This window comes from Lineus longissimus, chromosome 15 (assembly GCF_910592395.1).
Source record: "Lineus longissimus chromosome 15, tnLinLong1.2, whole genome shotgun sequence".
Lineage (NCBI taxonomy): Eukaryota > Metazoa > Nemertea > Pilidiophora > Heteronemertea > Lineidae > Lineus > Lineus longissimus.
The window spans coordinates 14,641,983-14,658,682 of record NC_088322.1 but is presented as its reverse complement, the minus strand read 5'-3'; the positions used below and the strand labels follow the sequence as shown (position 1 = coordinate 14,658,682).

The 16,700-nt window shown below is 44.8% G+C and overlaps 5 protein-coding genes across 6 annotated transcripts; 2 read left to right on the top strand and 3 right to left on the bottom strand.

Annotated features, from left to right (window-relative positions):
* Positions 1–78: 78 nt before the first annotated feature.
* On the bottom strand, positions 79–3,533 carry LOC135499449 (NACHT domain- and WD repeat-containing protein 1-like). Its single transcript, XM_064790193.1, has 5 exons — positions 3,469–3,533; positions 3,041–3,179; positions 2,544–2,679; positions 324–2,408; positions 79–199 (listed from the first exon to the last, which is right to left on the bottom strand). Exons 1-5 carry the CDS (start codon positions 3,496–3,498, stop codon positions 79–81), a joined length of 2,511 nt encoding a protein of 836 aa, XP_064646263.1. The 5' UTR covers positions 3,499–3,533.
* Positions 3,534–6,808: 3,275 nt separating this feature from the next.
* LOC135499448 (uncharacterized) lies at positions 6,809–9,250 on the top strand. The gene is made up of 2 exons (XM_064790192.1): positions 6,809–7,025; positions 8,139–9,250. The coding sequence occupies exons 1-2, from the start codon at positions 6,986–6,988 to the stop codon at positions 9,248–9,250; spliced, it is 1,152 nt and encodes a 383-aa protein (XP_064646262.1). The 5' UTR covers positions 6,809–6,985.
* Positions 9,177–11,602, bottom strand: LOC135499602 (2-hydroxyacylsphingosine 1-beta-galactosyltransferase-like). The gene is made up of 2 exons (XM_064790471.1): positions 10,205–11,602; positions 9,177–9,763 (listed from the first exon to the last, which is right to left on the bottom strand). The coding sequence occupies exons 1-2, from the start codon at positions 11,244–11,246 to the stop codon at positions 9,693–9,695; spliced, it is 1,113 nt and encodes a 370-aa protein (XP_064646541.1). The 5' UTR covers positions 11,247–11,602; the 3' UTR covers positions 9,177–9,692.
* Positions 11,603–12,485: 883 nt separating this feature from the next.
* On the top strand, positions 12,486–14,162 carry LOC135499760 (uncharacterized). 2 transcript variants are annotated; one of them, XM_064790708.1, is made up of 4 exons: positions 12,486–12,597; positions 12,788–12,879; positions 13,097–13,334; positions 13,915–14,162. In XM_064790708.1, the coding sequence occupies exons 1-4, from the start codon at positions 12,555–12,557 to the stop codon at positions 14,034–14,036; spliced, it is 495 nt and encodes a 164-aa protein (XP_064646778.1). In that variant the 5' UTR covers positions 12,486–12,554; the 3' UTR covers positions 14,037–14,162. The 2 variants fall into 2 exon arrangements, with proteins under 2 accessions (XP_064646778.1, XP_064646777.1); XM_064790707.1 differs by having other exon boundaries at positions 12,487–12,597; positions 12,785–12,879.
* Positions 14,163–14,317: 155 nt separating this feature from the next.
* On the bottom strand, positions 14,318–16,178 carry LOC135499277 (uncharacterized). Its single transcript, XM_064789953.1, has 3 exons — positions 16,005–16,178; positions 15,344–15,481; positions 14,318–14,779 (listed from the first exon to the last, which is right to left on the bottom strand). The coding sequence occupies exons 1-3, from the start codon at positions 16,147–16,149 to the stop codon at positions 14,355–14,357; spliced, it is 708 nt and encodes a 235-aa protein (XP_064646023.1). The 5' UTR covers positions 16,150–16,178; the 3' UTR covers positions 14,318–14,354.
* Between the last annotated feature and the right edge of the window lie 522 nt (positions 16,179–16,700).

Sequence of the window (16,700 nt, the reverse complement as noted above, 5' to 3'; positions counted from 1 at the left end):
TGGGTGAGATATCACAGCAGCGAACTGCACTCGTATGACCCTGCAAGGTCATCTCACACGGATCCTCGAAGTCCAGTTCTACAGTTTCCCGTAGTAGGGGGCGTGGCAACGTATTCGATTCAAGATGGCGCTCAAATATTTTCCGTATGGTGTTTCGTCTGTTTTGTTGGGAGGCGATTTGGTAGATAGCATCGGGTTCCTGAAGAAGATAGGAGAGGCCAGATCCGACTACACGGAAAGCTTCCTTTAGTCTTGTGTTTCCGGATCTCGTTGCAGCCTCTCGGAGCTCCGAGATGCAGTCAAAACCTTGCTCCGCTTCAAACTTCGCCTCGATGAACTCAAGTTCTAACAATTCGCTCTCAAAGCGCTCCCAATCTTGCATCTTTACCAGATGGTACGGAAGTTCTCTTAGTTTCCTTCGGTTCAATTGCCTGCAACCCTGGCGGTCACCCGTGTAAACAAACGGTTGCCGAGGAACCTGTCTCGGCTCCAGTCTAGGTGACATGTCGTCTGTCCCTTTTCGTGGTTTAGTCGGATGGTGCATCTTCCCATCCAGCCATGTTGCACTGAAATAATCAGCAATGGCAAGATGGGCGTCCATTCGAAATGAACCAGCGCTATCTGGTGAGTGATCGAGGAAGCGCCTTTCTGCCGCCTCCCAGAATTGTCGATGGTACCAACTGTAAACCGTGGCCCCATCTGCTCCTTTCTCTGACAAGTAAATTCCGAGTTCGTTCCTAATCCTGATCCAGAGAAGCTGTGGTATGCGCCTGACTGGCGGTGTCCAATGGGCGAACACCTCATCAAGAGTGACGTCATCACACGACAGGATATCCTCAAGTTCAGTCTGTGCCAAACCATTCTTCGCTGCCGTGATATAAGCCAGAGCCCGGTGAACAAATTGCTTCCCGTAGGTCCTTTCCAACCTCTCAAAAAGCTTGTCTATCAAACCTTGCACAGTCGGAGCAAGGTCATCATCGGAAACAGCGTCGTAACAATGCCATCTCTGCGCCATATCGGCCGCTAACCTCATGTACAGTGGTAGCGGACATTGCTTGAATGCGCCGATTATGACCCCTTCTTGCCCCTGGGTTAAAGTCCGACCTTCTCTTTCAAGCATCAACCGTAAGATTTCAGGTCCGTCTTGGACTTTCAACTCTTTCACGTGTACGAAGTATTCAGGTGGAAGAAATCTGTCTAAGACTTCCTTGCATTTGCCAGGTAGAGTTGACAAAACGAGTTTTACATGTTCGGGAAGTTCATCTTTCAATGACGACAACCATTTCAGATTCTTGCCAAAATCTTCATCAGATAATTGATCTAGAGAGTCTAAAAACAGGAACAGGGGGACATCTGATCTTGCGTATGACAGACACTGAGGGAGGAACTTTATGAGGTCTTTGTAACTAGTTGGCACCGTGCTCACATCCTTCCCGTAAGCTCTGGTGACCTGGGAGCATATGCTGGCAAGGACTTGTCTGGCTGAAGACGTAAGTCCGGTCGTCCCAATAAAACGGACCACGGTCACTGCGTCTTCATCCCAGGCCTTTGCCCTCTGGGCTGCAACAGCCATGATCGCGGTCTTCCCGCACCCAGACTGGCCATGGAGAACTAGCATACAGCGTCTTTCCTTCGCCTTGATGTAGCCCGCGATGTCATCCAGAAGGTCGTTCCTACCAACGAAGATGGAGCTCTTGTCAAGTGCCAGAGACCTGTGCTGTAGAATGTCTCCAAACAAGGAGTTCGTCTCCTTATGCATGTTTTCTTTGTAATTATCCAAGACACCACGAGTTAGTTTCTCACAAATTTGATCACAGAAAGACCTAATGCAAACTTTGACCTTGTCAAGGTCACCGTCGTATTCCAAGATAGCCGCCCTGTCTCCCATGTGGCCTCGAATTTTGATGTCCTTCAGAGCTTTCAAATATTCTTGTGCTTTCTCATCAATGTTTTCACTGGCATCTAAATCGATTAATCTGCGGTGCTTGTGAAAGGCAGATTCAATGCCCGCTAGATGTCGCTGTGTGCAGATCACCTGGCGATCTTCGTCCTCGTTGCCAAGGACGCCATGTTTGATTTCCGCTTCTGTCACTGAAACATAATAGTCTGACCTCAACTCGAGTTCCAGTGCCTCACTGCCCTTGCGCAGCAACGCCGTTATCGTTTCAAACTTTGCCCAGTATTCCTTCGAATTCGATTCTTTAGGTTTCAGCACATAATGCGCTGGTTTCTGATTGGTATCGAGTTGAAACTGCTCTTCCAAAATGGCCACATCGTCGCCATCTTCTTTGAGAAATTCCATCATGGCGTCAAGGTGATTCTTCGGTATTGTTGCCGGAAATGGACGGAATCCATACTTGTCTCCGACAATGGCTAGAAACGCAGGTCCGGCACTCTCCTTCTTACACCTGTTCAAAAAGTAGCAAGCAAATTACCATACACCCAGAAGAAAGGGTCTTATAGTTGGTGCTAAGGGCACTTTTCGGCAGACAAATAATTTCTAAGTGACTGTGAAACGCTTGAACTACTAAAGTATCCCTTACCTTTCCACTTCATTGAGACACATCTGTGTTGTACCATGTGACTCGGCCGTTGCCTCTGTCACGCCCCATCTCATGTCCACTGTTCCAAAGTCCAGCCCGAGTTTATGGCAGAGGGTTCGCATGTACGGGTAGACATCTGTAAGGCGAAGGAAGATGTGATAAACAGAAAGCGGAGACTTGCTGGGCAACAGTGGAATCTCTGTTACGGGGGGCTCTGCTCTTTACCGAGTGTCTCTGCCGCTAGGGGCATCCTGGCTACCTCTACGAGGCAAGTTTTCGTCCGGCTTCTTCTCCGGTTTTACCAGTTAACTCAGGAGGAGATTCTTTTGTAACGGAGCAATGCTATCAATTCTCTCATTCGGGAGATTGATGCACAGTTAGTCTCCGTTGTTAACCATACCGCACACTAAGGAGTGTGAAGCCAGATGAGTAAGTGAGGGCTCTGCTATATGGAGAAGGAGTGGCGATGTCGAAAAGAAGTATTCTGCATCGCTTACCTTTCATAAGCATATTTCTCTCCGTCTGTGTATCAGTGAAGGTCGAACTGATGAAGACGACAACTCTGTTCTGGATGTTTGGGATCTTAGCCAGGCCATGTTGTCCGAGGTCGCCTTTTATTACAGCGTCGACTAGGTCCTGACGACATGAAAGGAATTTAAAGTTATTTACACTCAATTGGTAATAGGTTATGCAGTGTTATGTTCGGCGTCTTATTAAGTCTTTTCAAATAATTGACTTTGGAGTCGTGAGTCGGCTGCAGCGGCTACCGGTAACCTAGTATAGCTTCTTCCTTCTTTTATTGAAGCATTGGTGCAAATGCAGAAAAGTGACATACCCAGACGATGTGTTATAGTTGATATCTAACAAGATGGTCTCATAATGAGGCTGATGCCATAGACCACGCCAATCTGTACGTCATTCTTACCTTTGGAAGAGGCTTTCTTGGCCTCTGCATCAAGCTCTCAGCCTCCTGCAGATACCTGGCCCATGCTGGTCTATCCTCCCTCGCTTCCTCCCAGAGAGCCATTTCTCCGATGTCAGACAGGATGCGGAACCAGGTACCATCTGCGGGTTTCGGCCCGTTGTCGATAGGAGGAGGTGGTGATGCTTTCTTGGGCGAGGCCTGGAAAAGATGTCGAAGAACTTGACAGCAACTTCATACAGAGATACAAGAGAGGGTTCTTGTACATAAGTTAACACTGGTCATGACTGCATGTGCAAGTATCAATGCATCTTAAAACGTATTGATTATCTGATCGAGAAGTCTCTGGCAAGGACCAGGCTATCATGGTCAAGTCAGCACGTAGGCTAGTTATGTTGTCTGACCGAACAAAACAAAATCACTGCTATGTATAACATGTATAATTTTTTGTACATACTTGTGTTTACATATCATATGTACATGCTACCAGGTCATTACTAAAGTAATAAGATTATAAATTGAGATTAAAATCACCTGTACAGGAAATTGTCAAAATACTTTAGGAAGTGACTACTTGGCAAGCCCGGCTTACCAAACAGCGACTTTTTCTTGTCCTGAATGGAGAGCCGAACTCATTAATATTAAAGTAAAGTCTCCAGCTCGCCAAACAGGGTAGATTTTTTACCTGTTTGACAAGCCCGGCTGGCCGAACAGGGTGGCTTTTTAGTGCTGTTTGGCAAGCGGCTCTCCAAACAGGACAAAAAAAGATGCCTGTTCGGTGAGCGGCTTGCCAAATAGACCCGGCCAATACTTTATATTGAAACACGCAGTACATGTATCTGACCTTGACCGCTTCCGACTTTACTTCTTCCTCAACGTGCTCCACCAGTAGCTGTTTGGAGCTTTCATCCTCTTCAGGTTTCACCAATGGCGTTTCAGAGTTGATATCCTCTTTGATTTGATTCGATGCACCACAGCCCATGATATTAGCCTTGCCACACTGGCCATTTGCTAAATCTCTCTATAATGCAGTCCCCATTTATTGACTCATTGCATACAGTGTAGTCCCGTTGTTATACGTATAGGAAAACAAAATAAAGCTCTTACATGCGATCAATATCAATGCTACGTATTTGAATTTTTAACTGTTATTACGTAACATCGACATGGGGTTATATTTATGCCCTCTGTCGCTAGAGGGCAGCAAATGAGAATTGAAAATATGCGGCCCCTGACCTACAGTCAATGTGGCCAATGGCAGAAGCTGGTAAATGGACTCTTCTTTCTTTAATATACACGTAGCAAGTGCACGATTGTCAACCGTGCTTGTCAATTAGAAAACTTGCAGGTCAAAGCGATTCCATTGGGGCAACTTTTAATCCAACTCAACTCGGGACGAAAATTGACGTCTTACCATGCTTTCGGTTTCTACCAAGTTGGTGCTCCTGATGACATCAGAGCCAGGGCACAAAGGCCGATACATGCAAACCATTAATCACATGACCTGACGTCATCAAGTGCCCGCCGCCTCGGTACAAGTGACATGATACCGCCGTAGTCTGGGGTCCTGATCGCACTCTCGCTCACACGCTAACAGTGAGATAGTGCCATGTAAATAAAGCAGGAATATTAATGAGAAGCATGTTCGACTGTCGAATCTTGAAAGCAAACATTCTCCTGACACCAGCTTCAGGCTGAAGCGGGGCAAATAGAATACGTTCACTTGGAGATTATGGTTATAATCGATAAATTCCTGTGCTGTTTTTCGCATCGGGACTCTCAGTTCTGGTAGAAAAGCATCCGCCATGGAGCGCCCCGATGTAAATCGCATGCGACGATACTCGCTCGATTGCGGTGGTCATCCCAGGTTGCAGGGAGATGCGAGTCAATATTAAACCCCGTGATTACCGGTGTGACAGCGGATATAGTCCCCCGGAGTCATAGTCCGGTAGCATTTTGACCAATTAAGCAGCATGATCTATTGTACCGCTAACCCTAACCAAAACATTTAGCAATGCGGGCTATTGTTACACGGACTATCAGCCCTAGGACTACTATCCCTTGCACACCTGTCTTTCCTACAGACGAGGGATCCTTTAGTCGCATATAGAAGCGATTATAAACGCAGGTGGCTATGATGTAAAACACTGGCCGTTTCCGCGCCACTTGTGGTATGATGTATAGCCCGTAAGGACTTACATCCTCCTATACACTTTTAAAAAAAATCTTCTGACGGAAAACAGCCGACGAGATCGATAAACAAGCCTTACTATTATAGCTCTAAAATCGTTACTTTTCAGTCAATTAAAAAATTTAAAAGAGCTATTAGTGATAGAGATACATTTGTTGGCGAACTGGCTCGTTACCGAAAGCGACACAGCACATTATTTTACCTTTTGCCCGATTTTCAGGTTGGGTTTACAACACTCAACATTTATTTAAGGAGCATATGGTCTGTTTGAATTTAGTTCCATCATTTGCATGGAAACACACCTCTTGACACACTGAATTTTCGGAAAGTATGTTTAAGGTTGCCTCTGCTTGGCTTTGAGTGTACAAGTACCTCGTGACACATTTATTGAACACTTCATGATTAACTGATGAGAACATACCCGCCATTGTTATTTTTGATCAAAATTCGTTTATTATGTGTGCCCACAGCTACTTTAGAGAACAAATGCAAATGTTTGAAAGACTCGCGAGGCCTCAGGGCGGAGTGTCACATTTCCATGAGACCGCGGAATGGTGTTGCATGGTCTTGCCCAACCAAAATAGTCCCCCGTTAGTGGCGATTAATACGCAGGAAAATGACGCCCTGTCACACCATCGATACGGTACACACTGTTACAGTAGGCTTCATAAGTAAATGTCATTGAACTTTTGGGCTGCTCTGCGAAAACTGCTGGGCCATTTTCTTCAAAGTTTGTTTTTTCTTAAATCCATTTTGGACAGAGTATTTCCGCATTCAGGTAACCATGGTTACGGAAGACTTTATTAGATGCATTCGTATATTTACGTAGTGCATTGATTTCGAAATTTTCTGTCCTCCGTACTAGCATGTTTTGCAATTTGTTTGCTATCCACTGGCGGTGCATTACCTCTTGGGCCTATATCATGCAAATTGTCTCTGAAGAACATAACTTACTTCCAAATTATTTCGTTGAAAGACTCCAGCAACACAGTTTTTCTAACATTATTCCAAATAATTATCCTTTCCCAGGGCAGGACCGCTCGGCAAGTTGGAACGCCTGGTCTTGCATCTCGGCATGCTGGGGGATTGATTATCCAGGTTGGGGCGCACCGAAACGCAACACTGACACATGTACAGTTGATGTATCGAGACCGTCCCACCAGTAAACACCACACAGCATTTTGAGAATTCATCTGCTTTGATCTGAAAGCATAATTCTAGCGACAACGCTAAGCAAACGTGTATTTGTCTATGTTATGTCACAATCTGAGACTAGTGTTGGGGGAATTTGACTAGGAATATTCACTGTGATTTTTTGTGAGATTTTTAATGAAATCTTCCTCCGCCGCTCGAGAAATGACATTCGAAGGTAAGCATTTCCAATTTGGTTACTTCCATCAAGAATTGAGAAAGACAAAGAATTTTGAACTTCAAAAATTGTTATTTTTTGAAATTATTATTTTGATAAAAGTTCTATTTTATGATTTTAGGTATGACCTATGTAGGAACTACAAAGCATAGCAATCAATGTTTTATTTGTTGAGTCGTCTTTACTCTTCGGCTTGAATATTTAGGTCCGGCTAAGATAGTCTATTTCATGGCGTGTTCAGTCATGGAAAATATTGTGCATCGGACTCTGCTTCACCATATAGCCAAGCGTGTTTTTTTAAACAAAAGCATAATTAAATTGTTTTGTCTTCGCAAATAGTAGTGCTATATTGAACATTTTAGATTGTTCTCGTGAAACTTGGTGATGTATTGGGCATGTTGGATTGCTTAAACGTTATGGCAATATTATTTCTTTTATGACAAAAAATCACTATACCAATATTCACCGCAAATATCAATTATAACACTCGCAACTGGTAGGCACGACGAACCGCTTATCTAAAAACATGTTCCACTTTTCAATGAGGTGGTTCAGGTATTATTCAAACTTTATTTAGCTTGTAAAAACCTCATCGTGAGATATCTGCCGCCTGCTCTTCAAGAGCTTTTAAGAGCTCTTCGGTGCCACTCATTCGTAGCAATGGGGAGGAAACTGTGGTCTGGGACTTGAGTTACGTTGGGGTGTTGATATGACCGAATTATACTGTTTTAGAAATGCGAGAATGGGTGGAATATATCGGAAAGTAGGCGGCAGAGTTTGTGTGTCAAAAGCCGGTGAAGTATCTTGTGCACCAGTGTTTCCCAATAGACCAGGCTTTGAATGGTTGATGTATATAGTGAATAGGAGGACAATTGGTGAAAACACTGAAAATTGGGGAAGAACCACAGATGCTACGCCGGTGTGAAAGAAGGGAAAATATAATGGAAAGACAGAGAGGGAGTGGCCGAGAAGGGAACGCGTATGGAGGAAGGAGAAACGAAATGCTCACGCCGCACAGTTCGACTCGTGAGGTCTTGACTCTCTGTAATGTAATGCAAGAGAGTGGTTGAGCGACTCTCGTCTCCGATGACATAATTTCATTCTCGTTTTCAGGTCATCCCGTTAGGTGGCGCACCTTGGCCTTCCTCCTAATTGCCGGCTTGTTCATTTACGGTTGCTTGGACATTCGGCTGGGAATTCGACCTACAGTTCTGAAGCAGCTCAACTCTTTTTCATTGAACTTCGATGGCCATTTTCACCAAACAAATACTTCCTCTCAGCAGAATAAATCGAACATGGCTCCTAAAGCAAACGTTTCGACATCAAATGGGACGGTTACTCCGAAAACTCTACCTAAAACGACACCAACAACAGCCAAAAAACCTACAAAATCGTCTGCGAAACCGACGACGAAGGCAAAAACGAAAGTTACAACCAAAAAGCCGCATGTAAACAAAGACATCGCCATGAAAATAATGAAGATCAAGGGGAGGGAATTGGCCAAAGAGTACCGGGAAGTATTGTTAGATCTTCTACGGACATTCATGAAAATTGCTGAGGAACTGAACTTGATATGGTTCGCTTATGGCGGTACCCTGGTTGGCACGTGGCGTCACCATGGTTTCGTCCCCTGGGATGATGACATTGACATTCTGGTAAACAACTCCCAGAAGCCCGGGCTGTTGAAGAAGTTCCTCTCAATGGAGCCGCAGTATGTCGGCCATGATGGCGACCCCATCATCAAAATGTTCTCAAATAAATCCCAGGTAAAGATCAAGGACTCCAACCACCGCTGGCCTTTTATAGACATCCTATTCTTTGTAGAAAATGGTGACAAAATTTGGGACAACTTGAAATACATGGATAAGTACAAGTTTAAAAAGAGCGACATTTTTCCAACCCATAAACGTCCGTTTGAAAATGTTATGATAAACGCGCCGAAGAACGCACTTAAGATACTACTACCTCAATACTATTGGATTAACCCCTCACATTGTTCTACCTGGAATTATGATCATAGGACAGAAAGTGGGGGTCGGAAAAGGATTGAGATACCCTGTGAGGCTCTCAAGGATGTATATCCGTTTGTGCATAGGGAATACATCAAAGGGAATGAGGCGATGAAGGAGACACTGAAGTTAGGGGAGAAGGTTATACAAACGAAATATGTCGAGGAGATGGAGAGTTCCCGGACTCCGCCTTTTACTCTGAAACCCGCAAAATAGCGTCACAGCGTATTAAATTCCATTGACAAATGTACATGTACCTTTAATGAAAACAAAGCAAACAATTGTTTCTCTGTCAAGTAATATTGTCTAAGACCTGTACTTTTATTGTAGCATAAAAGTTATTTGATGAATTGACACTGAAAGGTATAAATTTTAGGCCAAAATAGTTGGGCCTCTCTATATCATTATTGACCCGCTCCCCTCCCCTATTGCAAACGAACCGCCACCCAGCCCAGACACCGTGTTCCTGTAGTACAAAATTCACACAGTCAACTTCCTTTTGGTGTCGTACGTTATAATTGGATAATTCAGAGATGTCACATTTTTTCATTTAGTCATTTTAATTCTGCTTCTATAAACAATAACACATGTACATGTATGTGTACGCAACCATTCACCTGGGGAGTTCACCACCAATGAACTTGTTTTTCTGGTAAGGCTATTTCATCTTCAACTTCCGTTCCTGCCGATTCCGACACAAAAGTCTGTAACTACAGCGGATAGCACACCCTGACAACAAAACAGATAGGAAAATAATGATCACAACAACAGCGAGAACATCTATCATTAAGATTTGTACCCAACTGAAATTGTTGGTTGCGCTCTTCAAATGATCATCGCCATGTTTGATCACGTGATCAATCCAGTACGCCCCGGTTTCCGATGGCGTCATCGGCTGATCTCGGAAAAGTTCGGAGGCCTTCTCGATGTTTTGTTTATAAGTTTGGTTCTGCACGACTTCGTAGATGAGTTCAAGTAATTTTTCCTTGCTGATGACGTCAAGACCAAGATGGCGGCCGAAAGCTATTGATTGCATTCTCTGCGAATTGTAGATCTGGTCAGCAAAGATGGGTATACCTAACATGGGGACAGCACTATAGAGGGCCTCGTGTTGCCCGCCACTCCCACTGTGCGTTATGAAAAGTTTTATATTCTTATGGCCTAAAATACCTTTCTGGGGAATCCAATTCTGCGTTAGCACATTTCCTGGCACCGTCACATCATCTGGGATCACAGATTTGGAAATTTTGAACAAAACTCGAAATTTTATTGTCGCAAACGCATCGATGAGGATTCGAACCACGTGTTCCGGAAAGAACTTCACTACACCGCCAAAGGACACTAAAATGAACCCATCATCAGCGCCATCCAGGAATGTTCTGACCGTTCCGGGCGCTAAGGGTTCGGGTTTTCTAGTCGTCAGTCCTCCAACGTGAATGACGTTTGGGGACAACGGTATCGGAGTATCGAAGACTCTCGCGGTATCGTACAAGAACAGACTTGCCCGGTTCGCGACTTCGTGGAGTGAGGAAAAAGGTCTGTCAGGTGAATACGTCTGAGAACTTAATTCTAAAAGCGTGTGGGAAGCAACGTACACTGCCAACTTTTTCAACTTGCCCGCCATTGTCAAGGTCGTCTGGTCATGTGCTTCGAAACCGGGAACGAGAAATGGTGCCTGGATACCGATTGCCCGCAAGTCGAAGAGATGAGCGGAACTGAGACTGGCGAATGGGACTCCTAGACGGTGCGGGATGATAAACAAACATCGCAAGGGTCCAGGTCCGCCAACTACGATGAAGTCAAAGTTCTCCTTTTTCACGTCGGTGAAGAACTTTTTATTTTGGAGAACCGTTTCGCAGTTATCGGTGAATGCATTGAGACCTGATTTCGCCGCCTCAATCCAGTTGCCAACAGTCCATTCCAAAGCGAGAGCAAAGAGCGTTCGTTGATATGCCTCGGTCTCAAACAGCGGCGGATGCTCGGATTTGTACTTGATAATCCTGACATGCGACTTTTCGACGTCTGAGAGGGGCTTCATGTTTGCATCCATGGCAAGGTATACCACGTGACCTCGAGCCTTAAGTGGCTCGACTAGTGACGTCATCATTAGGATGTGACTGTTGATCATGGAGGGAAGAAGGAGAATTTTTCCACCAGACGCTTGGCCAAAGAAAGATGACAATCCTAAGAAGCTTAGCGTGATCAGATGCATTTTGAAAGACTGCTGGAACTAATGACGAAGTAACAATTCACTGATGACGATGCAAAAAAGTAGCGACGTACCAATTGCGTTAGAATCCCCTGTAGAATTGGTTAAAGAAGTGGGGACGTACCACTGGCGCTGAAATCCTCTGTGGAACTGATTACTGATGTGGGGGCGTACCACGGACGCTGATATCCTCTGCAGAACTGATTACCGGTGATGAAGTAATCTAGTAAAGACACAACGAAGGGTCTGATATCCTGAGAATACGATGTCTTTTGTTACAACTTCTGCAGATTTGCTATGGAATAGTATATATCAACTCATCGCATATACATCTATAAGCCATTGACCTGGTTCGCGTCTGTAAGTCAATAGAAAACTCTTGTCATTGGTCTAAAATCACTTTTGTGACATATCCGGACCCGTCCCGGCTAGACAATTTTCAAAAGAATGTTTTTATCACACATCCTATAAAAGATCTACCATCTAAAAGACCCAACAACTAGACATCGTGAAACAGCCACTGCAGAGGAGATAGCGAGACCGGTGGTTCAGACTCAGTCAGGGCAACTTGATTTTTCTGCATTCATTTCTCGTGTCCGTAACTAATAATTCAAAATTCAGGTTTCTATACTAAAGGCCTATACCCTCACCTTAAGGCAATGAACACCTCATTAAAGTGGGAGTAGCCAAGACAAACAGCACCAACCTCGCACCGCTCTGCGGGTCAATGGTAGCGAAAGGGTTAACCAGCAGAATATTCATATAAGTTTGAATGTTGACATTTGGTGTTGAACTAGATTTGGACCTCCAAATGATATTCATAATCATATTTCAAATGCCACTATGATAACATATTGCTGATTTTATGAAAAGATATATTTTCATTTGACAGATTAAAATGATTCTCTCATCGTGTGACTTCACGATCAGTCAACAGAAGGTTGGTTGCTGCTTCCTCTTTACCACTGCTGCTCGAATCATTAGCATAATAAGATGTGACCAATCATGAATCAACCTTGATTTGCTACTTGCATCATTTGCATACTTAGATCGGACCAATCATAAATCACCCTCGATTAATTTCCGCTCGCGTTATTGCAACCACACCTGGTGCAAGACAACACCAAATGTCTGTTTGCAGGATGCGGATGCTTCTGTTTATACAGGAAAGACACACGAAGATCATCATCATCCTTGCTTGGAGTGTGCGCTAGTTACAGTATAAAAGATGAGCCAGGGCCAAGCGCTATCAGTTTACCGTGCCTGATCCACTCCCTAATTAGACTCGGAAAACATTCGACGAACTCGAAGATGAACAAAGTGGTACTTGTCGCCCTTGTGACTGTTTTGCTTGGTAAGTCAGTTTCTTTCTGTGGCGACAAATGCTCTTGCTTTTGTTGAGGAATTTGTGTGTTGTATCATTTATCAAGTTACCAGTAAATAACTCAACCTCTGATGAACGAGTGTTTTGCACATTGTCGACTAAGGTCGGTCTGGGCTCTTCTTTTGATGACATCATAACCAGTTGTCTTTTTCTTTAGCAGTGGTGGTGGTCTACGGCTCTGATGATGGAGGCCCAGTGAGGAAGGGCAGAGATGAGGACGTGCACGTCAGCAAGAGGAAGCTCAAGTTACGGGTGAGTTGGAACACGACAATCTCCCATAAACAAATAAAAATAAAAATGTTTCACTCCAATGGGAACTTCCACGAAACAGCCTTCACGGGGGTCGATAGGCTTAAACCGAATGTGGTGATTCGGGTTTACTGTTTTATTTGTTTGGGGTACTAACAACTGAATTTCAACAACTAGACCTTTTGCGATTATAAGTCATATAAGTGGTGTTTTCATTTAGGGAAGTCGGCGTTCGAGCAGTAGAAAAAGCAGCAAGTCAGACAGCGGACGATCAGACAGTAGTGGGGGTTCGAGCAGTAGAAAAAGCAGCAAGTCAGACAGCGGGCAATCAGATGGTCGGCCGCGGCTCGACTCCGTCCCCGACAACATGAACATGGCCACAGACGGGGACACGTCCGGGGGAGGATTCATGAACGGATTGAAGGATAGTTTCAGGTCAGGAGCTTCTGAGTTACCAGGTAGGGCCTGTTACAACAAATAATGTCCAGACCAATTTGTAACGTCGAAATGTTTATCACCGCGTACTTCGTGGGTGGGTCCAATAGAATCCTGGCATTTTCAGGAAGTCGAGATGGGCCAGGTACCTCAAGATATTTAATGAATTTCGCAGGGAGGGCGACACCTTATCCATAGTTGCATCTTTTTATCACCAATAACAGCACAGCGGGTCTTGGCGTTAACATACTGAACCAAGTTCAAGAAGCGACAATTGACATGATTCATCGGCTGAATTTTCTATCAGCGCGGTTTTGAGCTGTGGTCCTGCAGGAACCGAGCGTCATAGGTAGCAGCGGAAGTAAAATCAAAATACGCCAACGAAAACCTTCACGCTTAAGTGAGACCAGTCAACGGTGTCTGCTATTTTTTCAAAGTGCTGTTGGTCATTTGGTGGTGGGGCGTTTGTGTTTTGTAACTTGGCCGCTGGGGGCTTTATGTCAGCTTTAAGCTGGACTGTGTACCTATTCTATTCCCGAATACGTCTTCGTTAGGAAAACTGGGCAGCATGCGGTCAACCTAAGCATATGTCATACCTTACAGGGACCATTATGAACAGCGCGGTTGAGGCAGGCATTGGATTTGGTACCGAATTTGGCCTGGAGAAACTAGCCGAAATGTTATTTGATGACGGCGAAGAAGGTGATGATTTTGAGGAAGAGTGATAAGGATCTCGTCGCCAGATGACGCGACTCTGGCGCGCATTTTGTCGTGATTGGAGCAGTGAGTTTATGTTCTGTAAAACCAAATCTGATTTCACTGTACGAGACAATAAAACTTAATAAAAACAATAGTTTCGTTTTCATCTCGCCTATCAATAGGCCCTATGTTATTTTACACATCAACTGCCATTTAACTTTCATTTACATAAGTTCACGCTGACAGCTAAACCCGTTACTGTATTTACATTCGCCACATATCCTCAAAGAGGAATTTGACTTCGTATGTTACTGTTCAGTCGGAGGTTCCTTTAGTATGTGAAATTAATCATCCCGTTCTCGCGATGACCTTTCTCGTGACCTCCGCCTGCTACCCCTCCCATTCTCCTGACTGGCTCCCGCCCAGCCAGTCCACGTGCTCTCAGTCTCGGTAACCGCACCGTCTGACCCACGCACACTCTTGCGGCGCGTGATGGTCACGCGGGTCCCTTGGGTATGGCGACGTGTGTCACCTGTTGCTGATCCACTCGCTCCACCAAGCACTTGCCCCAGCAACCTGTCCACTTCACCCTGACCTTGAGCGTTGGCGAGCCTGTCCGCGAACCTGGTCACGTCATCCGTGGTTATGAACTTCGTTTCCGTCTTGCCATTACGGGTTATGACGACCCTGACCCCACTCTGACCTTGGCCTTCCTCAGCGCCACCTTCGACAATCTCAGCACTGACAGCATCACTGATTTCTGCGGATTCTGGAAAAAACGATCGAGAACCTGATACATGTATAAGGACGCTAAGGCATACACTTCACTCCACGTTCTCTCCCATCATTTTAAAGCAGAGTGTTCACTGGGAACGCTGTTTATAATACTTTTGAATTCAATTTTCACATGTACGTGTATTTGATACGATTAAAAGTGTTCGCGTTTTTGCTTGCGGTGGTGTGATGAGTCAAACTCTCTATTACATGTAACACTTTGCTTCGTATCTATGTCATATTAACCTCATTTGACCTCGATTGACATTTCCGACGAAGAGCCAGAAAACCTTGTAGGCCTACCTACTGTCTATACAAAAAAAGCCTAACTGGGAAAAATGAGAGGCTTGTGATAGACTCATTGCTCAGACTATCCTGAAATTCAGTCATGCTTTTCATTTCGGCGTCATGCGAGAGGGGAGGGGAGATTGAAAAGCCTGAAGGCAAAGGTGTTTCCTTGGCTTGATAGCAAGTCCCAAGGCCAATATCCCAAATTGGCGCCCAAGCGTAGTGACAAGCTACAACTTGCAAGAATGTCAGAAGAACAACGTTGCCCTACCTTGGTCTTCGACACTGACGGCACACAATCCGCAGGACACTGGGCAGTTCTTCGTCATAAACCGTTCGTATTGGTTTCCGGGATTACAAAAACCTGCGTTGGCCCAGCTCTCACAACTGGATTTCTTGTCTTCGCATTCTATAATTAAACAAATGAATACGTTCATTTTACGCTGATATCATCATTTATGAGTACTTCGTTTGGTGTCGACCAGACAAGTGCTAAACATTATGGCTGGAGGACTTGTACAAGGGGCAAAGGCAATAGGCATGCAATTCACTCTACGTTCTCTCGATCCCATCATTCTTTCAAAGTAGAGTGTTCATGGAACGCTGGTTATAAGACGTTTGAATTCAGTATATAAGTGTATTTGATACGAACAAAAGTGTTAGCGATGTTGTTTCCGTTCTTGTGAAGATCTCTTATTACATAAACTCTCTAGATACCCCCGCTGTTAACGAATTCTTCATCCCACAAACCGAGGTAGCGTGAGATTTGAAAGCAAGAAGAGCCCTTCGAACGCATCCGTTGATGTTCTGATCGTTGAAGAACATCGTTCTTTGTTCCAGTAGAGGGAATCGAATACAACCCCAAACTGTGGTGGACACAGAGGGTAACTTGCGGCCGTAATACCACAGTTGCAGCCATAATTTGACCTAACCTTCAATAAGCGCAACCACTGCCTGGTCAGTTGTTGTTGTTGTTGTTGTTGTAGGTGGTGGTTTTGTAGTCGTCTTTGTTGTTCTTCGAGCTGTTGTTGCTGGCAATGCACAGAAACCGCAAGTCAGTGGGCAGTTCCGTCTCATGAACCCGACGTTTTTGGTGCGCGCGCAATACTGGTAGCTTTTCCACGTCTCACATTCATCTCTGGGGCGTAAATCCTGACAATCTGAAACAGTAATTTATGCAGAGTTTGGGCAAGATTCCAACACACCTCGATTTTGACGAAGTTTTCATTTGCATATATTCTATGCAGTGCCTCGTTGATCTCGCGCCATCGATCGAGATATGAACCGGTGCGATCGAATTGCATATGTTGGATTCAAGGGAACGAAACCACCGTCAAAGCTGGTTTTTACAGCATGTTTTATGCGAAGACTCGTTAAATATTAGGTGGGATAGGACAGCTGTTAGGTTTCTGTACTAAACTCGAGACCTTCGGGTGGAGCACGAAACCTTCGGCCAAAGCGCCTCCGAGTTGGGCCTACATGTTAGCTCTCTCCTTCCAGGAGAAGTCAAAGTGATGGATATGCATTCTGAACCATCAGAGGTACTCCGTCCGTAGAACCGAGCTCCCCTGTAACGGAGTCCGAGAGGCGAAATGGAATTACAACATCAACCGACAGCCTCCAACCTT